General features: G+C 36.8%; 1 protein-coding gene across 1 annotated transcript; it reads left to right on the forward strand.

The window, feature by feature from the left end:
• The first annotated feature begins 8,012 nt into the window (after positions 1-8,012).
• Positions 8,013-10,563, forward strand: LOC18442765 (Protein kinase superfamily protein). Its single transcript, XM_006852977.4, has one exon. It carries the CDS (start codon positions 8,629-8,631, stop codon positions 10,309-10,311), a length of 1,683 nt encoding a protein of 560 aa, XP_006853039.2. The 5' UTR covers positions 8,013-8,628; the 3' UTR covers positions 10,312-10,563.
• The last annotated feature ends 8,628 nt before the right edge of the window (positions 10,564-19,191 follow it).

The following is a 19,191-nucleotide window of genomic DNA, read 5'->3' on the forward strand; positions in this document are numbered from 1 at the left end:
CGCTTGGAGAAGAGAGGCATCGTCGTTTCGAGGCATTGCAGCTTGGAGAAGCGAGGCATCGTCGTTTGGAGAACAGAGGCATCGCGTAAGGACCTAGAAGAGCACGTGTCGATAGTGAAGAGCACGTGGCAATAGTAAGCATGCGGCAATAGTAGGCGCACAGCGACAGTGAAGAGCACATGGCGATAGTGGAGAGAGTGTGGCAGTGTGCACGCATCAATGTGTGCCCAGCACTGTGAGGGAACAAGGGGCATCGCCGTGTGCATAACGCCCGCTGCAGCACTGCCATGCATGATTAAGCGTTTGTTACTTGTCCAGCTGCATAGGAGATGGTTTCCACCCGTCAACTTGGGTTGCCACCTGCCACTTGAGGGGATATTTAAACTCTTCCCTCTCCCTCATGTCCTTCACTTTTCATATCTCTCTCTCTCTCTCAAACAATTATTAGGGAAGTTCACTCCCTCACTTTGGAGCAGTCATTGTTGGAGTTGAAGGACTGTAGAAGACAGGTTGGAGGGCACCATTGTTGGCTGTGTAAGTGGATTACTACCCCCTTGCATCAAGTTGTAAGAGCATGAAATTGAAAGTACGAATGTTAAGCATGAATCTCCATGAACAAAGTATGATGTTAAGCATGTATGTTGTGTTCTGTTTACTAGCAATGAGGCATTTTTTACATGAGAAATTGGGCACTGTTATCACTCTTGTGGATCCTGAAATTCTGTGGAATGATGCTTGTTTGAGTCTAGCCTAAGATAGAAAAAGTTTCATATTGTTATCTTGGATGGGTTTGAAATTATGGACTGGTATTTGGAATGCGCCATGAGTGTACTGTGATTTTCCAAGGAACTTACATGCTTTTGAAATAAGATTTTGACTGAGCAAATGATATTCAAATGGCCTCAAATCACCACTATTTGAAAGGTCTATGAGTTTACTTAGAGTTTAATGTTTATGCCCAGTTGAGATTCTTGATAGTTTGGAATATGTGATATATTTTGTGCTCATATGCCACTAATAGCAGACTATGATAATTTTCAGAAATATTGTTTCTACTATATTAAAACTTTTTCTGACCTATTGAGGTCAAAATGACCCAAAAACACAACCATTTGATATATGCATAAGTCTTTTATGATTTTCATGTTTTTACCTTGCCCAAATTTTGTGTAAATGAGGAGCTATGCTAAAAAGTGCTCCAATATGTCACTATTGACAGATCTCACATAAACTCAGAATTTTGGTCTCTGATGTCATGAATTTTGGCTAACCAAGTGGAGTCCAATTACCCCAAAACCACCGCCATTTGAAAGCTCTGAATGTCTACTAAAAGTTGCATGTAAAATTGTTTCGAAATTCCTACTAGATTACAAGCTATGTTTTGAAATTTGAACATATGTCACTATTGGCAAAATTCAGCAACATTTAGAACGATATGTTGAACACTTAATTAATTAAGTAATGCTCAATTACCGAACTGAAATCAAAATTTAGTTAATTTTTCCTCATAATTTGGGTGTTATGCCTCATTCTGTATATGCCCATGATTGATAAGAACCACAATGAATTTAAGTCGTATATGAGTTATGCACATGTCGTGCATTAATGTTTCTTTTGAACATAGCTTAAATCCTTTTGCAAGGTGGTAAGACACCGAAATGGCATGCTGATGATCCTACGACTATTGGATGTTCCTGACCTCTTGAAAAGAGTAAAGTATGAATGAATAAATGTTATGAATGCTTGTACACGGTGCAACTAATATATGTGATTTCTGACTGCTACGCAATGGGTTCTCCATTGGTAGTAGACTCTTTGTTTCTGTAATATGAAAACTGATATCTGACTGCTACGCAATGGGTCATCCATTGGTAGTAGACTCTCTATATGTGTTATATGAATACTGATATCTGACTGCTACACAATGGGTCCTTCATTAGTATTAGTATCTCTGTTTCTGTTATATGAATATTGATATTGGACTGCTACGCAATGGGTCCTCCATTGGTAGTAGACTTTATGTTTCTGTTATATGAACACTGATATCTGACTGCTACGCAATGGGTCCTCCACTGGTAGTGGGGTATATTGTACCTCGACCCATATGATAGGAATAGAGTCGAGAGGTGACTGTAAATAATAGGGAGGGTCACGCCCCCCAAAATGTCATGGGCACTACGCATTGGGTCCCCCAATGGTAGTGTAACGCTCACTCGCTTGAGGGCACAAGAGAGAGTCATGTCTTGGAAGGCCTCAGCCTATTGAAAACCCAAAAGCGCGTTGGGGATGTGTACGTGAGTAAGGATATTACGAAGTGGGACCTCCACTTGTTATTATCCTCCCTTCTGAATGAGGGAAGCAGTCTCAAGTTTCAAGATTGGCTTGGCCTGATGGATGTGGTTTCTACTTCGAGAGTAATTTTAATCTGTTATGCATATCTGAATTATGCATTTTGTATGAATACCTGACTGTAACTGTGAAATGCATTACAATTGATACCATATTGAGAGCAAGTAATGCTCTGTTAACTGAGCCTTACCCTTTTTATATAGCAATTATGTACTCTGATGTACAACCATACTCTATGTGACAAATGCGATTTCTGATGGACTACGGACATGTTTTTATGTATTTACTGATAGTCGGGATGGCAAGGGTAGTAATCTACTTACTGGGCTTCTTGCTTACTCTGTTTATTTCATCTGTGTAGAGTGTTAGTACCGATTGCGTACGACGAGCAGCTGACCAGTGATAGCAGGCGTTGGAGTTCAACCCGGCTCAGGATTTCTTTTTGGCGTTGTAGGTGTCAGGTGGTGTAGCCACGTGTTGTTCTATTTGATGTAATATTTTGAGATGAATGTTAGGCTTGTGAGACTCAAAATTTATTGTAAATACTTTTGAAGATGAATGAAGTTAATGGTTTTAATTTATTCAGTTTTCTGTGCTTGTTGGATGAGCTTCTATTTATTTCTCGTGGTTTGCTTTGATTCCGCCCTCTTAATACGTATTGATGCCACTCCCACCTGAATAATGTATGCGACCTCCAGTTGCGATCCCGCACTCTATTGCCTTCCGATTTGGGACGGTAGGGGTCAGGGGGCGGGGTCATGATCCATTCTAATATAATCTTCTTCCAAACATGAAAAGGATTATATAGGAATCCATGTTTTATATGTTGGAATAGAATGCATAGGTGAGGATTGAGCCCATTTACATTTTGCATATTGGGAAGTATTTTCCCTAAAAAGTATATATGTATGCTTGTATTTTCACATAATTTTAAAACTAAAAATCACAAACAATTAAATGTTTATTTAACCATAGTTATCTAAGTGAATAACACCAAAGCTCCCTGTCATCGATAGGAATAACTTAGTAAAAGTAAGAAAAATGTTTTGATAGCACTGCAGCCTTATCAAAATAAGCAAAGCTTCACCTCAAAACTCACATAAATATGTAGTTCTGGTGTCAAAAAACCTTCAAATCGATTATATCAACCTTGACCATTACGATTGTGAAAAAAAATTAGGATTTCAAGCTCTAAAAATGTTGTATATTGTAAAATATTATCTACACCATCCATTTCACCTTAAAAATAAGTTTTCAAATATCCACAAGATCTATACCATTTTTTTAACTTCAAATTTCATACTCGGTATTGAGAATTTATTCTAGAGCCATCATGAAGGATTCTAATGCCTAGAATACTTTGAGAATGAGGTTTCAAGGTGAGGTTTTACTTTATTTTTATAAAGCCTAAGCCCTATAGAAACTGCATTATTCGACAATTTGGAGATCATGACCAGTTACCTTAGCATTTAATCTCCCCAAAGCATGGTTATTTTTGAGATTAAATAAAAAGGCAATTGTTGTCCCAACCTTAAGCTTTAGGGATCAAACCAAACTGCATATCCTAAAATATTGAAACATCAAAAACAAAAACTTCCGTATTGCAATGGATGGTAGATTAAGGGAGCATATGGTTACAATATTTTCCCCAATTTGGAAAATAAAGGGAAAACCGTTTCCCCAATTTGGAAAATAAAGGGAAAACCGTTTCCTAGAAGAATTTTGTGAGATCCTCTAAAATAATGATCATATAAAAATGGGTGAGGTTTGTGTAAGGTGTCAACCTTTTACTATTGAAATACAATGCACCTCAAAACTATGCCAAAAAGACAGTGTCAATGCCGCAAACTCTTGCGATGATATGAAAACCTATTGTTGTCCCCAATTATGAAATTAAAGCTCCAAAAATAGTGACAATCAAACAGATCTATAAATACTTGAAAATATTTGAAAATGGACGGTCTAGGTGATGTGTTAGGAGATGAATTATTTTTAGAACTAGAAGTTCTCTTTTTTTCGTTTATATGAATGTTAAAGTTGAGATGATCAATTTGAGAGTTTTTCAGCATTAAAAAAACGTTCTCTAGTGGGTTTTTAATTGCGCACCTTAGTTTTACAGTGTAAGGTTGCCACCTTATATAAACTTTTTCTTATAAAAATATATAGAAATACAGGTGTTCAAAACGGAGAATTGTTACTTTTATTAAAAAACACACATGAGTCCAAAATACTTAAAAACCTCCTCAATTAAATGCGTGACATCTCTCCATGTGCATCCCATTTATTCCTATCTTTCAAACCAATCGAATAAAATATATATATTTGCTCTGCACTTTGGTCAAAAGCCAATAAATTCCCTCGACCTTTTCATTCATTACCCCTCTTTCCTTTTGAATGTCCCGCCATAATTACCTATTCTTTACCATATAATAATTATCGCATCGTTTGTTACTAATGCATTGACCTTGTTAAATAATAAATAGAGAGAGTTAGACACGTGATGAGAGTTAAGGCAGGCCATCGGACGGTTGACGATGAGTTTCATTAGTAGTGGATACAGAGACAAGTTTAGTTGGAAGATTTTGGCCGTCGATCTCAACTTTATAAGGTAAAATATCACTTGCCCCAAGAAAATTTGACAATGATCTGTATGTCCCGAAATTGGTTTATACTATTTATGTCCTAAACAGACTAAAAGTCTAAAAAGTTAAGTTGTACCGCAATTTGCGTTGTCCTACCATCAAAAGATTCAGAACTCTTTTTTTCTTTTCTTTTTTTTTGACAAGGTTGACGACTTTTATTGATAGAATGCCGTGAAAGATCGCCTTATTTGTTTAGATGTATTAAAGATAGTATACAATAAAATTTATAGTAATTTTTAGGTATTAAACAATAAATTAGACGGCTTAAAATCTAATAGCATATAATTGTGACCTTGCTGTTAATAACATGGGTATACGATAGTAAAAAAAAAAGAAAAATTCATAATGAAGGTGGCAATAGACTTAACCAGATCGAGGATCCGACGAGTAAGGGTTCAGCAAGACCCGACCCGTTGCCACTCCAAAGCATAATGCATAAGACACCCTCAAATGACCGACTAGTAAATCTGGCTAAGCCGAGTAGCTCGGCCGCATAATTTACCGAGAGAGAGAGAGAGAGAGAGAGAGAGAGAGAGAGGGCACTAAGTTCCCTTGCCCTACCATGAGAGAGAAGGGGGTAGAGTTGCCGTTGAAGGGGAGGACATTCTCAATAAAGGCATGCATTTGGCTAGGAAGATTAAAAGGTACTACAATTTCCTTTCTCATACTTTATGAGAAACATGAAATGAACGTGCCTCTTTTATTGAAATTAGCTATGGCAAAACAAAGACTACTTAATTCCTACCAAGGGCAGGGCCCCCACCGCACTAACTCACCCACCAAAAAAAAAAAAACAACCGCTCCAGAAATAAGTATAGCTGGAAATGGTGCCATGGGCCCACCCGCCCCGATCAGTATACTCCACATCAATTAGAGCTTAAGCCACAAATTTTAGACAGAGGGCTAGACCATAGCCAAGTTCGGGTTGGGTTGGGTCGGTTTTGAGCAGGGCTTGAGCATATATTTTCTTCTTTTTTATTCAATTTCTTTGAGTCTTATTAGATCCGGACCCACTTGAACTGTGGTAGTGCCCTTTTAGCTCGGTCCAGGCTGGGGCGGGTTGAGCCAGCTCACTAGGGTTGGACTGGGCCCGTTGCCAAACCTAAAAATAAGATGATTTCCTAGACACAACTTTCTTTGCTTCCTAATCTCCTTTATAGATTTGTCGAAAGTGTTAAAGTTGGGCATATGAATCCCAATATTATTTATAGACAAAACTATCCTTTTAATTAACCAACTATTAAAAAGAAAAAATATCTTCTAATACAAGGAGGTCTTAGTCCTCTCAAGTGTTCTTGTTTTATATATATATATATCTATAGATATATATATATATATATGAAAAAGTTTATATAGGGAAGCAACTCAATAATGTAGAGCTACGAATGCACCTAAAAAATCCATCGGAAAAGGTAGTTCTAATGTTGAAAAACCCTTTGATTGATCATCTCGACATCGAGATGTATGATCGTGAAAAAAAAAAAAAAAATTAAGTCTCAGAAATAGTGCATTTTACAACATATTATCTACACTGTCTATTTTCAAGATTTTCATATGTTTATAGATCTACTTGAATTTAACCATTTTTTAAATTTAAAATTTTATAATTAGATATAACAATAGATTTTGAGATAATCCTAAGAACATTTTACATCAAAATTATATACCATGATAAAATTTGAAGGTGCACCTTACCTCTACAGCTACGGATGCATCTGTATGCCAACTGCACCCATATATATATATATATATATATATATATATATATATATATATATATATATAAACACTGCAACACTTCTATTAACAAGGCATTTGGCTTACGTAGTGATTAAGGAAATGGAGAGGTGGAACGAATTGCATATTCAAAAAATCGGTTTGGATTAGTGGATTGGCAGTCTTGCCGAGAGAATTGGCTAATAAAAGAATAAAACAATTAAAAAAAAACAAAAACAGTGGGCCTCATTGACAAGTTCAAAGAACCAATTGGTTCTAGTGAGAACCACTGTTTCAATATATTAAAATCCTATTTGACTAAGGATATTCTGATACAAGTCAGCATTTTAAAGACCATGGGCTTAACAATGTGACACAAACCCTGCAGGAGAGAGGTCTATGGATGGAAACAACTTGCAAATAAAAGCAACTCAACCAAATCAAGATATAGAGAAAATTAAATTGAAATCCTATTCGTAGTAACGCATCATCAAATGCATGTATCACTATTCTTGGGAAAAAACATTGAATGCCCAATTAATTTTAGATCAGGCGCAGGCTTAAACCAAATATTTGCTGCCTGTGATGACTAGTGAGGAAGGATCCAATGACAACCATTTGGGCCTAGAAGATCCGAGTCGATCTGAACCATCAATCCTCATGGACACAAATGATTTGGACCATTAATTAACGAATTCTAGGCCCCTTGACTGGAAGATCCGAGTCGATCTGAACCGTTAATACTCATGGCCACGAATGATCTGAACCGTTAATTAAGGAATTCTCGGCCCCTTGACGAGAACGTGGCGACACCGCGTATCTGAAAATCCAGAACATTTCTATCCCTCCATGAATGTCTATAGTTATCTAGATGAACTTGAGCACCAAACTCCCAATAACCAGTCTAACTACATCATTTCCCCATTTACTTAAACAATAGATGTAAAATCAAACACTCAAAAGTTTATGCATAAAACCGACAAAGACTACCATCGTTTACTTTGAGGCTTGAATGGATGAACTCAGTTTACCTACCCATTAGGAAAATGAAAATACTTTTGAGGCTGATTGGAGGGGTGAGAACTTGAAGTTTGGAATTTTAACCAAAATTAAGTCTCTATTAGAACTTATTTAAGATTCAATAATTGTAAAGACTTTTTTATTGGGTGTCAGTGGGGAAAAAAACCCTGCCAATTTTTTCATTAATAAAAAAAAAAGAATACAGCTCACAAAATTACAACCCCTAGCACATGGCATTTGTGCCGCATCATTAAATAACACAAGAGAAATAAAATCTGATGGTCTTGCAAGATTTATAAAGATGGTTTTCTTTGCAAGACAAATTTTCTGTTTTTATTGTCACAAAAAAAAAAAGAGAATTTTTTTTTAATGTTCAAGGCAATTTTTTCTTTCTTTTGAGTTTTTTTTTCCTTCTTTTGATAGGTTTGCTGGAAAGCTGACAAAGTTTTATATAAATTGAGCTTTTAGGTTAATTGAAAAATATAAAAGGCTCATTTATGATGAAATATTTTGAAAACTCTTATCCTTGGATCATTTGGTCCTTCCTGGTAAGAATAGGACACTTACCCATTTCTTACTGTGTCCCAAACAGTACCATATTGTGTCTCTCTTCCTCTCCAGCCTTTTGCATTGGATCGGAACCCAATTCTGTGCAGCTTTTGCTTTATGCTTTTCTGAAAAAACTTCTTTGGTTGATTAATCCCCATCGTAAAAGTTTATTCTTTGGACTCAGATGATGATCATCTTTGAAAGCTGCTAAGCATGATGATGATTCATAAAATAAAACACCATTTCTTTCTCTAGTTTTTTAGTTGCACTGCAAAAGCTTCAATCCAGACCCCCCCCCCCTCTCTCTAAGTGGGTGGGCCTGAAAATCCTCTCTCTCTCTCTGGTCTTCTTAATGGGCTACCTCTCATGTAGAGCCGACTCTTCTGTGGTGACCTGCGATTCCTACAAGAAGGAGAAGAAGAAGAAGAAGCCCCTCAAAATCCAACAGTTCCATTACAAAGATCTTGAGATTGCCACCAATGGCTTTTCCCCTGATACTCTTCTTGGAAAAGGAAGCCATGGCTGTGTCTACAAAGGAATTCTGCATGGAGGTAAGCTTGTCGCCATTAAAAGAGCTTCCTCTGGTCTCCGAACCCTTCATGATGATACGGCCCTAGAGAATGAGATTGAAATCCTTTCAAAAATCCAAAACCCACGTCTCGTTAACCTCTTAGGTTTCAGCCATGATTCGAACCAGAGGATATTAGTTGTTGAATTTATGTGTAATGGAACCCTCCATGATGTTCTCCACAGGCGAGCTCGAAGCCCCAATTGGGCTCGGAGGGTTAGGCTTGCTCTTCAAACTGCTAAAGCCTTAGAGACCTTACACTCATCAAACCCACCTGTTATTCACAGAGATGTGAAATCTTCAAATGTTTTGATTGATTCGAACTGGAATGCGAGGCTTGGGGATTTTGGGTTAGCTCTACGTGGCCATGTCGAAGATATCAGGTTAAAATCTACACCCCCAGCTGGTACGATTGGGTACTTGGACCCTGGTTATCTTACCCCAGAAAATCTTAGCACAAAAAATGACGTATTTAGTTTTGGGATCCTTCTTTTAGAGATCATCAGCGGGAGAAATGCCATTGATGTGAACCATAGCCCACCTTCGATTGTCGATTGGGCGATTCCCCTCATTCGAAAGGGTAAACTAATCTCTCTCTACGATCCTCGAATCGGTCCCTTGCCTGATCTCTCGGCAAGGAAGCAGTTTGCTTTGATCGCGGCTCGATGTGTGAGGTCCTGTAGAGAGAGAAGGCCATCGATGAGAGAAGTGGTCGAAGGGCTAAAGCTTGTGAGCAAGAGTATTCCTTTTCCTGTTTGGACCAACATTAGGAGAATTGGGTTGCCCAATGCTAATCCTTGCTCGTCTGTAGATGTAGAGAGAGAAAGGGGTGTTGTTGCAGAGCGTAGACAGGGGAGAAGGACCATTGTTCCTGATGGTTGGCAAAGAGAAGTAGTTAGTGAAGAGAGAGGAATACCGATGGATTTCGGAACTTCAGGGAGAGTTTCTTGCTTGACTTTAGAAGTAGAGAGAGAAAAGGGTGTGGTAGGTGCAGAGCCTACACAGGGTAGAAGGACCATCACTCCAGATGGTAAAGAGGGAGAAAGACCCAAGGATTGGGGGCTTTTGGCTAGAGGTTCTTTGTGGAGTAATACTAGGGCCTCCGATGAAGATTCGAGTTTATGTACAGAGAGCAGTGGTGTGGTGAGACGTAGTAGAAGTAGGAATTTGATGGACCTGATTGTTGAGGCAGAGACAGATGGTGAATCCATACCGCTGGATTGGATGGGCTTTACGAAAATTGGCAATAGTTCAAATGGAGATCTTGCAAGTTTTAAATTGAGAAGTGGGAGAAGCATGAGTAGGTCGAAGACACAGTCGGGCTCTCATGAGAGAGATAAAGAAGATGGGACTGTTCAGTTAGTTAGGAACCCATCTCTTGGTGGATTTAGGATGCAGAGACCAATCATGGTTCTCACCACCAATTCAAAGCACAGGAATTCTATTCGAGCATCGAACCCAGTTTAGCACCCAGCTTTATCGAGACAATGCCAACTTTGTACTGAGAGGAACTTTTTTTCTTTCTTTATTTTTTTCACATTTTTATTGTTGTACTGATTTCAAGATCTTGAAGGCACCAATTTGCAAGCTTACAGTTGCAAGTCTTGCCTTCTTGTATCCCAGTTCTGCAAATTGTTCTAGAATAGCTCATTCTAGTGTATTTCCTTTTGAGTTCCATGTTAAATGGAGTAAGCTTTTGCGGTTTTTGATCCAGCAAAATTCAAGACCCTGTGTCATAATTCAGTATGTTTCAAAGTTTTCATTTTCTGACAAAGCTTGTTTCAGATTTGTAATAACTGGAAGCCTGTATGGGTGAAGGAGAAACCATACTTGGTAACTGATTTTGATACTTCATTAATAAATATTTCCTATTAAAGCCGACTCAATAAGGAGTCTTTTTTTAATGTTTTGATCCAGCAGAAATTTCTAGACTCATTATAGTCTGAAGCTACTTAAATATTTCTTTTCTTTTTCTATTTTGCTATTTTTTATTTTTTGTTTGTTTGTGGAAAACTTGTTTCAATTTAAATAGGTATTGGTATTTTGATACTTGAGAGCAGCAGACAATATACTTGGTAACTGGATCATTCCCAGATCTGCATTTGGGATTGGAAACATCGGTTTGTATCATTTCAAGTTAATGTATTTTTATTGTGTATAGCATTGTAGTGAGAAATCTCAATAGACAATTGTTTCCTGGTCAATACCCAATGACTGACTAGTTTTTCCAAGTGAAAGATGAACAGGATTGGCCATGGTCCCTGAAAAAGGCAAAGCTTCTTTTCCATTAAAGTTGTGCTCACTGCTACATATAACTTTATTCTGAATATGAAGTGGATGCCCAATTGTTTCATTGCTTCTAGTTCTTTGAAAAACTTTGAGGAAATGAATTTTTTCCTTGTCTGATAAAATGAATTTCCTTCTTTTGATGGATTGGGACATTTCATTCTTTTGTTGGCGTGTCTATTGGTCCCAAATGTATGAGGAAGGGGCATTCCTTACTTTAATGGAATCACGATCATTCTCATCCTTGTGCAGTTACTGGAAAAAAAAATGGGAATATGGAATTCTTTGTTTTCACCAATAAGGCGAGTATTCTTATATCAACAAAGTCACACTATGATTAAATGTGTTAATTTTTCTTATTATTTCAACTAGTATGCATACGAGCTTGAAATCTTTTGCTTATGTTATCAGGTGTTAAAGGCTACTAGTAACCATTCTCTGAGAATCATTTCTAGTTGAACATCTGCTGCCTATAGATGCCAGGCCTGTATTTTTACTCAAATTGAATGTTTGAGTAAACTAGATGAAGACGCTCAAATTGTCCTAGGATATGCTAAGGCAGTGTTGGATCTAGTACTCAAATTTCTTATGAATATTCAATATTCCATTTTTTCGAATGGGTATATACTCAATATACTATTGGGAAGCTGCAATTGCGGAACAGTAGTACAAATTTTTTTTTGAGAAATGTTACTGAACAGTAGTACAAATTATAATATGTTGGTGATTATTATTGTACATAAAGAAAAATCATTATCTAGTCTTGTATGCTTTCTTTAATGAGTCTTGTATGCTTTCTTTAATGAGTGAATGAAAACCTGTCACCAATAAATAAAACATGGTTGAAGAACATTAAGCTTTATAGGCTGGCTAAACATTGTTTGACGGTACATAATTGTGTTCAATACATTGACCCAGAAGAATTAAATTTCACTGTCCCTTCGTCATTTTACCCTGCAAAAAGTTTCTTTTAGATTTGATGAGACATCAATGGTATTATAGTTCGTTCTTCCTGTTTTTGGACACATGTGGAAATATAGAAATAATTTTCCTATATCTTTTATATGTTTTGTGAGGATTGTTACATGCAAAGAATATCAGACCAGTTGTGGAGTGATACTATGTGAATGATTTTGAGAGTCTGAGGGATCATATTCAAGCACCATGTGATAGAATGAGAAATGAAACTTCAATGGCATAAGACTATTGCCTTTACATATAGGAGTGGGGATGGTCCTCTATGGATATTTAAATTGGCAGTGGAAGGGAGACAAAACCAATATGTTAATCAGTTTTGGGTGGGGAGTTCAGCAGAAGTTAAGGTCAAGGATCATTGTTATGGAACTGTATTCTACATCGTCGGGCCTCGCATACAAGTTGCATGTGACGCATCATCTCCACCATCCATCGACCTTAACTAGGCTTGATAGAAGGGTATGCAGTGCTGGGGTTGAGGTTGGGGTTGGGGTTGGGGTTGGGTTTGGGGTTGGGGTGATGCCGAAGATCTTTGAGAAAGAGACCTAAAAATCAGATATGGATGCATCTTTTCATGGAACTTAGGAGAAGTTAGCAACAGAGGAGGGAGGAGCCCTCTTAAGTAATGTCAAAGCTCTCTTACCCATCTATTTAGTTTGACACATTCTCTCATATTAAATATACTCAGATGATTAATACCAACAAAAAGAAGTGATTTGAGTGCATAACCCTTGATATAACAGGGCACTAAAACATACAGCGACATTAGTCCAATATTCTCTCTAGAAAACCATTTTTTACGTGTGTTTCAGAATTTTTCATGGACATGTTCATGGGGTCAAACAAATACCCTTAACATCATTTTATCAAGGGGTGTACTTTACGTCGTTAGCACAGTGGCTAACATAAGCTCTTTCTTTGCATAAATAGCCGGTGAAAGATAATATATTAGACAACGTAGATTGAATCTCAGTGATCGTTGTATGTTAGTTTTGTTCTTTGTAAATCTCGGAGTGAAATTTTGATAGTTAGAAAAGGATTTTTGTTTATTAATGATGTCAATGTTAGTCTCCAAGCACAATAATATATTCTTTAAATTTATTTATATACTTTGATGTCATATTGGATGGAAGGAACTTAGTCTGTTATTTCATGTTCTTTTTAATTAGATAAGCTGGATTTGGACAAAAAACATGAGGTTGAAACAACAAATGCCTTTCAGTTTAGCTTGGACTATAAACTTAGGTGGCTTTTTTTTGCCCATTTACGACAATAATGATTTTAATCAGGCAATGTCGTAATACCATTTGTAGATTGGAATCTATGAAGCAATGAAAATTGGAAATATTAAAATTTGTAAAGAAAACATTGAAACTCAAGCCAGTTCACATGAAAGCTAGCATGCTCATGCTTTGAATTTTTATGTGGTTTATGTTCATACATTTAATATATGTCGTACTGATATTTTATAAGACTTGCATTAGATAGATTGCAGCAAGAAAATCTTATTCAAAATATGTATTTCGCGTATAGGTCAAAGTAATACACAATGAAAGGTTAAGATAGGCAGTTTTCAACTTTTCCATTTCCAAACAAGTGAAAATACCAGCACTACATATTATCAAAAAGGGTTCACAACTTTCAAACTAGCAATTTTCGCCTTCTTCCTAGAGTCCAGGAAATTTAGCTGCAAGGATTTTTTCAGGGAAATTGTCGAGAAAGCTATCAAACGCCACCAAAATTGAATTTCCACCCCAAGGAAAGGTCCAAATGGGTATGGTTCTAACAATAAATGCTTGTCATCAGTCTGGTGGGTATTTAGATTAAAGGGCTTTAACAACTAAAAAAAAATATTTATTTATTTTAGATCGTTCACATAATGATAATAAGACCATCCACAAAAGTTAACCCTTAACCAACCCATCGAATTGATGGCCCGAGTATGGATAGTGTAAGTCCATTGTGTTTGAGAGAAGAAAACTATTTTTTAAGATGCATTTTCAAAAAAAATTATTGTGCAAACGAAATTCAAGGAAATATAAGTGTCCATTCACTTCTTAATTAGTATGTATGCCATATTTTCTACTAGGGATTGTATATCATGAGACGATCTCTTTTCTGTATAAAAAAAAACCAAAATCACTTCTGGTTGTCTTCTGTAAATTCAGGCTATCTTGTGTAAATTCAGGCGGTTCGGTTTGTGTTTTCTATACAAAGTTTGAACAAAATTTCTGGACTCTTGAGTGCATGCATAACTGTCAATACATTCAAGCACATAACTAGCGGCCTGATGTCATATCTAATGGCCAACAATGATTGTAACCTCTTAGAACCAAAGATAAACACCATTATTATGCATTGTCGAGAATTGTTTTTATAGAGAAATTTATACATATTTCTCTCCGATTTAAAATTCTATCCCAAAATTTTGTTATTATGTTCATATCTTTTATTTGCCTTTTACTTCTTCTTTTTTTTTTTTTTTTTGTAAATTGCCTTTATTTTGGACTTTCACGTCTAGAGTTGAGTTTAAGACAACTTCAAGCTGAGGTTTTGGACAACTTTAGAGATGAAGTTGTCATCTTCTGAGCATTCAAAGTACAAAGTTGTCCCAAACCTCAACTTTGCATCTCATCCAAGAAGTTTTTCTCATTAACATGATTTTGGCCTGGAAGGTCTGAAATTGTTGACAGTATTCAAGCTTTGAAAGAAAACAATTAGAGGAACAAAAAGGGAAAAAAAAAAAAAAAAAGACGGAGGAATGAACATAAGATGGACATTTAAAAGGAGGATTTTAAATATGGGAATGGTTTTTATACTTCCCCTACTGCATAGAAGATATATGCTTCCCCCATCCAGCCGCTTAATTTAAATCAAGTGAGCCACTGACCATTGGATCTATATTCGATACCTCAAAATATTCGATTTTTATTTTATTTTATGCAAATTATATGAAAATATTTTTTTGATAAATTATAATAACCAAAATACCCTTTGAAACTTTTAAGGGTATTTTGGTTATTTTATTTTATTGAGTTTTTTTTTTTATATTTTTTACAGGTGCAATTTTAAGAGAGGAGTGGATGTATATCAAATTTTTTTTAAAAAAATGTAAAAAGTAAAATAGTGCTGAGACGTGACATTATGATTGGGTCATCTCGACCGTTCATTCAAAATGGACAGTTGGATAGGGCATATACAAGTTTTATATAGGGAAGCGTATAAATGCTTGCCCTTTAAATATTGAGAAAGTATATAATGAGACCATTTACTTTTAGTAGAAGGTGGGCACAATTAATCTTCACCATTTGATGTGAAACTCGGTGGCTGCATTTATTTCATTGACCAAACTCAAAGTTCAAAAAAAAAAAATTAGCAACTTTATGACAAACCCAAGCTATCAGATTTCACATCGTATAGTTGTAAGTAATTGTGACCTCCCTATACCAAAAGTAAAGGGAAAATTTTATATAGGGCCGAGGCTTTTTTTTTTCTGACAAACATTCCAAATTTTATTAGATCATACTAAACAAAAGAAATTACATCGTTAGAGACCACAAGGGAAGGCAAAGACGCCCCACCTTTAGTGAGGGAATCCGCAAGAGCATTTGCTTCCTAAAAAACATGAGAGAAAGAAACATACAGGGGGACAGAGAGATCTAAAATTTTCAGCCAGATTGACCACAATTTCCACGGGATGCGTAACTCCTTGTTGTACCAACCAATAGCATTTAAAGAATCTCCTTCAAAGATGCAGCTATTGCCAATATTGCTAGAGATAAACAGTTTTATCCCTTGCAGCAAGGAGGCAAGTTCCGCATGGTTAGCTGTGGTAGAGCCTAATAGACCAGCAAAGGAGAAAATGACCACTCCTTGCTCATTGGTAGAGCCTAATAGATCAGCAAAGGAGAAAATGACCACTCCCTGCTCATTGCGTAAAACACCGCCAATACCAGTTGGCCCAGGGTTATCTAACGAGCTGCCGTAGAATTCAACTTAAATCGACAAAGTTCCAAAGGAGACCATAAGCATTTGGGTCTCATCTTCACTTTCCCCAATAGGAATAAGTTCTGCAAATTGAGCATAACATCTGCTTGGGATACACCCCAACCCCCCATAGCGACTGAGAACCACTGCCAAATCATACGTTTGCCATCAAAAGTACACCTATTCCTTTCCTTCCAGTTCTCCCACGCCATTGCACCTTTGGCAATTTCCAAACCAGAACTCCATCAGAAGGAAGATGGTCGAAATCAAACTGAGCTACAATGTTGACCATTGAAGACGGAAGAGGAGCACTAGCCCCAAGGAGTCTGAGGAACCAGTACTAAAAATTGGATGCAACTCTACAATGAATGAACAGATGGTGACCAGATTCCTCATCAGATTTGCACATGAGGCATACATTTGGTAACACTTTCCCTCGCTTAATCAGATTATCCACTGTTAATGTTTTGTTGAGTGCGGCCAACCAAAGGAAGGCTTGCATTTTATGGGGAATAGACCATTTCCATACTTTAAACACTTGGGCAAGAGACCATCTCCATATGTCATGGAAGAAAAGTCTATAGCAAGACTTGACCGAAAAAATACCATCGTTCTCAAATTCCCAGATGAGCTCATCCTGAGAGCTCTGGGATATATAGACAAACTCCAACCACTTCAACAATTCTAACCACCCTCGATAAATAATTCCATTAAGCCTATCATACAGGAAAGAGATATGCCAAACACCTGGGATCCTCTTACCTCCAATACTTCAGAAATCAAGGCATCAGGATGAAGAACCTTGGCAAAGAGGTCAAGAAAGCTAATTTGCAAGGGAGCATCGCCCAACCACTTATGATGTCAAAAGCAATCGAGGTACCACTATCAACAAGCCAATGAAAACAACTAGCAATCATCGGTCTACATCTGAAAAATGGGCTTCCACAAAGAAGACGCTACATTAAGGCGTCCACCACCTAACCACATCCCCTGCCTATCTTTGCTATAGTTCGAAAATAAAACCTCCACCCACAATTGGTCGAAACACTGAAAGTTGTGCCACCATCATTTACAGAGCAGAGCTTCATTCATAAATTTTAACTTACAAATGCCCAAACCCCCTTCACTCCTAAGGGTGCAAACCCAATCCCATCTGAGCAGATGAAATTTCCGCTCTTCACCAAAGGACCCCCACAAAAAATTGCAAATTGGCCTTTCAATTTTCTTAATAACCGAGGCTGGCATGCGCATAAGCGACATAAGGTATATTGGCAAGTTCGCTAAACATGACTTCAGCAGAGTAATCCTCCCTCCCAACGATAAGAATTTCGACTTCCACAGATCCAACTTAACCTGGACCCTTTCCACCACTTTATCCTATATCGAAACAGAAGGCTTAGAATTAGAAATAGGCATGCCCAAATAGGTAAACGGAAACGACCCAACTGTACAACCCAAACATTGAGCCAAGGAAAGGCTCAAATCAGGGTGACAATTAATGCCAATCAGTGTAGTCTTCTGATAGTTAACCTTAAGGCCCAGGGCAGCTTCACAACAATCCAGAAAACACCTAATATTAGAAATTTGAACCTTTGAAGCTTCACATAAAATAAGAGTGTCATCTCCGTACTGTAAATGGGAGATTCTAGGGCCATGCTCTGAAACCAAAAAGCCAGAGAACCTTTCGCACACTTCCACCCTCTGGAGCATGAGGCTAAAACATTCCGCATAGATTGAGAAGAGAAAAGGGGAGAGTGGGTCTCCTTGGTGGAACCCCCTAGTAGCCTTGGAAAAGCCAGAAGGGCTACCAAAGTGGGCAGAGGACAGCAACCATAAATCCAGCTCCTCCATTTTTCCCCAAAGCCCATAGTTTTAAGAATCTCCAATAACACTCCCCATTCCACTCGATCATAGGCTTTTTCCAAATCTAGTTTTAAAATAACACCAAGAAGGTGGCTCTTCAATCTAGAATGGATACACTCTCATGCCACCAAAATACTATCAGTGATCCGACGATTCTGGATAAAGGCGGATTGGTTTGGAGCAGTGTTTAAAAAAACGCCGAGTCGAACCGGACTCGCCCGGTTCGACTCGGGAATCGCCATGGACGGATCGAATCGACGAAAAAAACGGAAATCGTCCGGTTCTAGAGAGAACCGGACGATTCTGTACAGTGACTCGCCGATTCACTGTACGGAATCGGTGAGTCCGTACAGTGAATCGGTGAGTCCCGTACGGAATTTTTTTTTTTTTTTTTTTTGTAATCCATAATAGATTTTTTTGTAATACTTGATCGATTTTTTTGTAATCCATGATCGAATTGTTTTTTTTTTTTTGTAATCCATGATCGAATTTTTTGTTTTTTTTTTTTTTTGTAACCCATGATCGAATTTTTTGTAATCCATGATCGAATTTTTTGTAATCCATGATCGAAATGTTTGTTTTTTTTTTCTTGTAATCCATGATCGATTTTTTTGTTTTTTGTTTTTTTTTTTGTAACCCATGATAGAATTTTTTGTAATCCATGATCGAATGTTTTGTAATACATGATCGAAATGTTTGGTTTTTTTTTGTAATCCATGATCGAAATGTTTGTTTTTTTTTTTGTAATCCATGATCGAATTTTTTGTTTTTTACGTTTTTTGTAACCCATGATAGAGTTTTTTGTAATCCATGATTGAATTTTTTGTAATCCATGATCGAATTGTTTTTTTCTTTTTTTGTAATCCACGATTGAATTTTTTGTTTTTTTTTCTTTGTTTTTTTTTGTAATCCATGATCGAATTTTATGTAATCCATGATCGAATTTTAAGTAATCCATGATCGAATTTTTGGTAATCCATGATTGAATTTTTTGAAAATTTGTGATTTTTTTTTTTTAATCCATGATCGAATTTTTTTTTGTAATCCATGATAGAATTTTTTGAAAATTTATGATTTTTTTTTTTTAATCCATGATCGAATTTTTTTTTGTAATCCATGATAGAATTTTTTGAAAATTTGTGATTTTTTTTTTTAATCCATGATCGATTTTTTTGAAAATTTGTTATTTTTTTTTTTTAATCCATATTATTCAAAGAGAAAATGAGAGAGATGATG

This window comes from Amborella trichopoda, chromosome 1 (genome assembly GCF_054954075.1).
Source record: "Amborella trichopoda isolate Santa Cruz 75 chromosome 1, AtrichopodaSantaCruz75HAP2 v2.0, whole genome shotgun sequence".
NCBI lineage: Eukaryota > Viridiplantae > Streptophyta > Magnoliopsida > Amborellales > Amborellaceae > Amborella > Amborella trichopoda.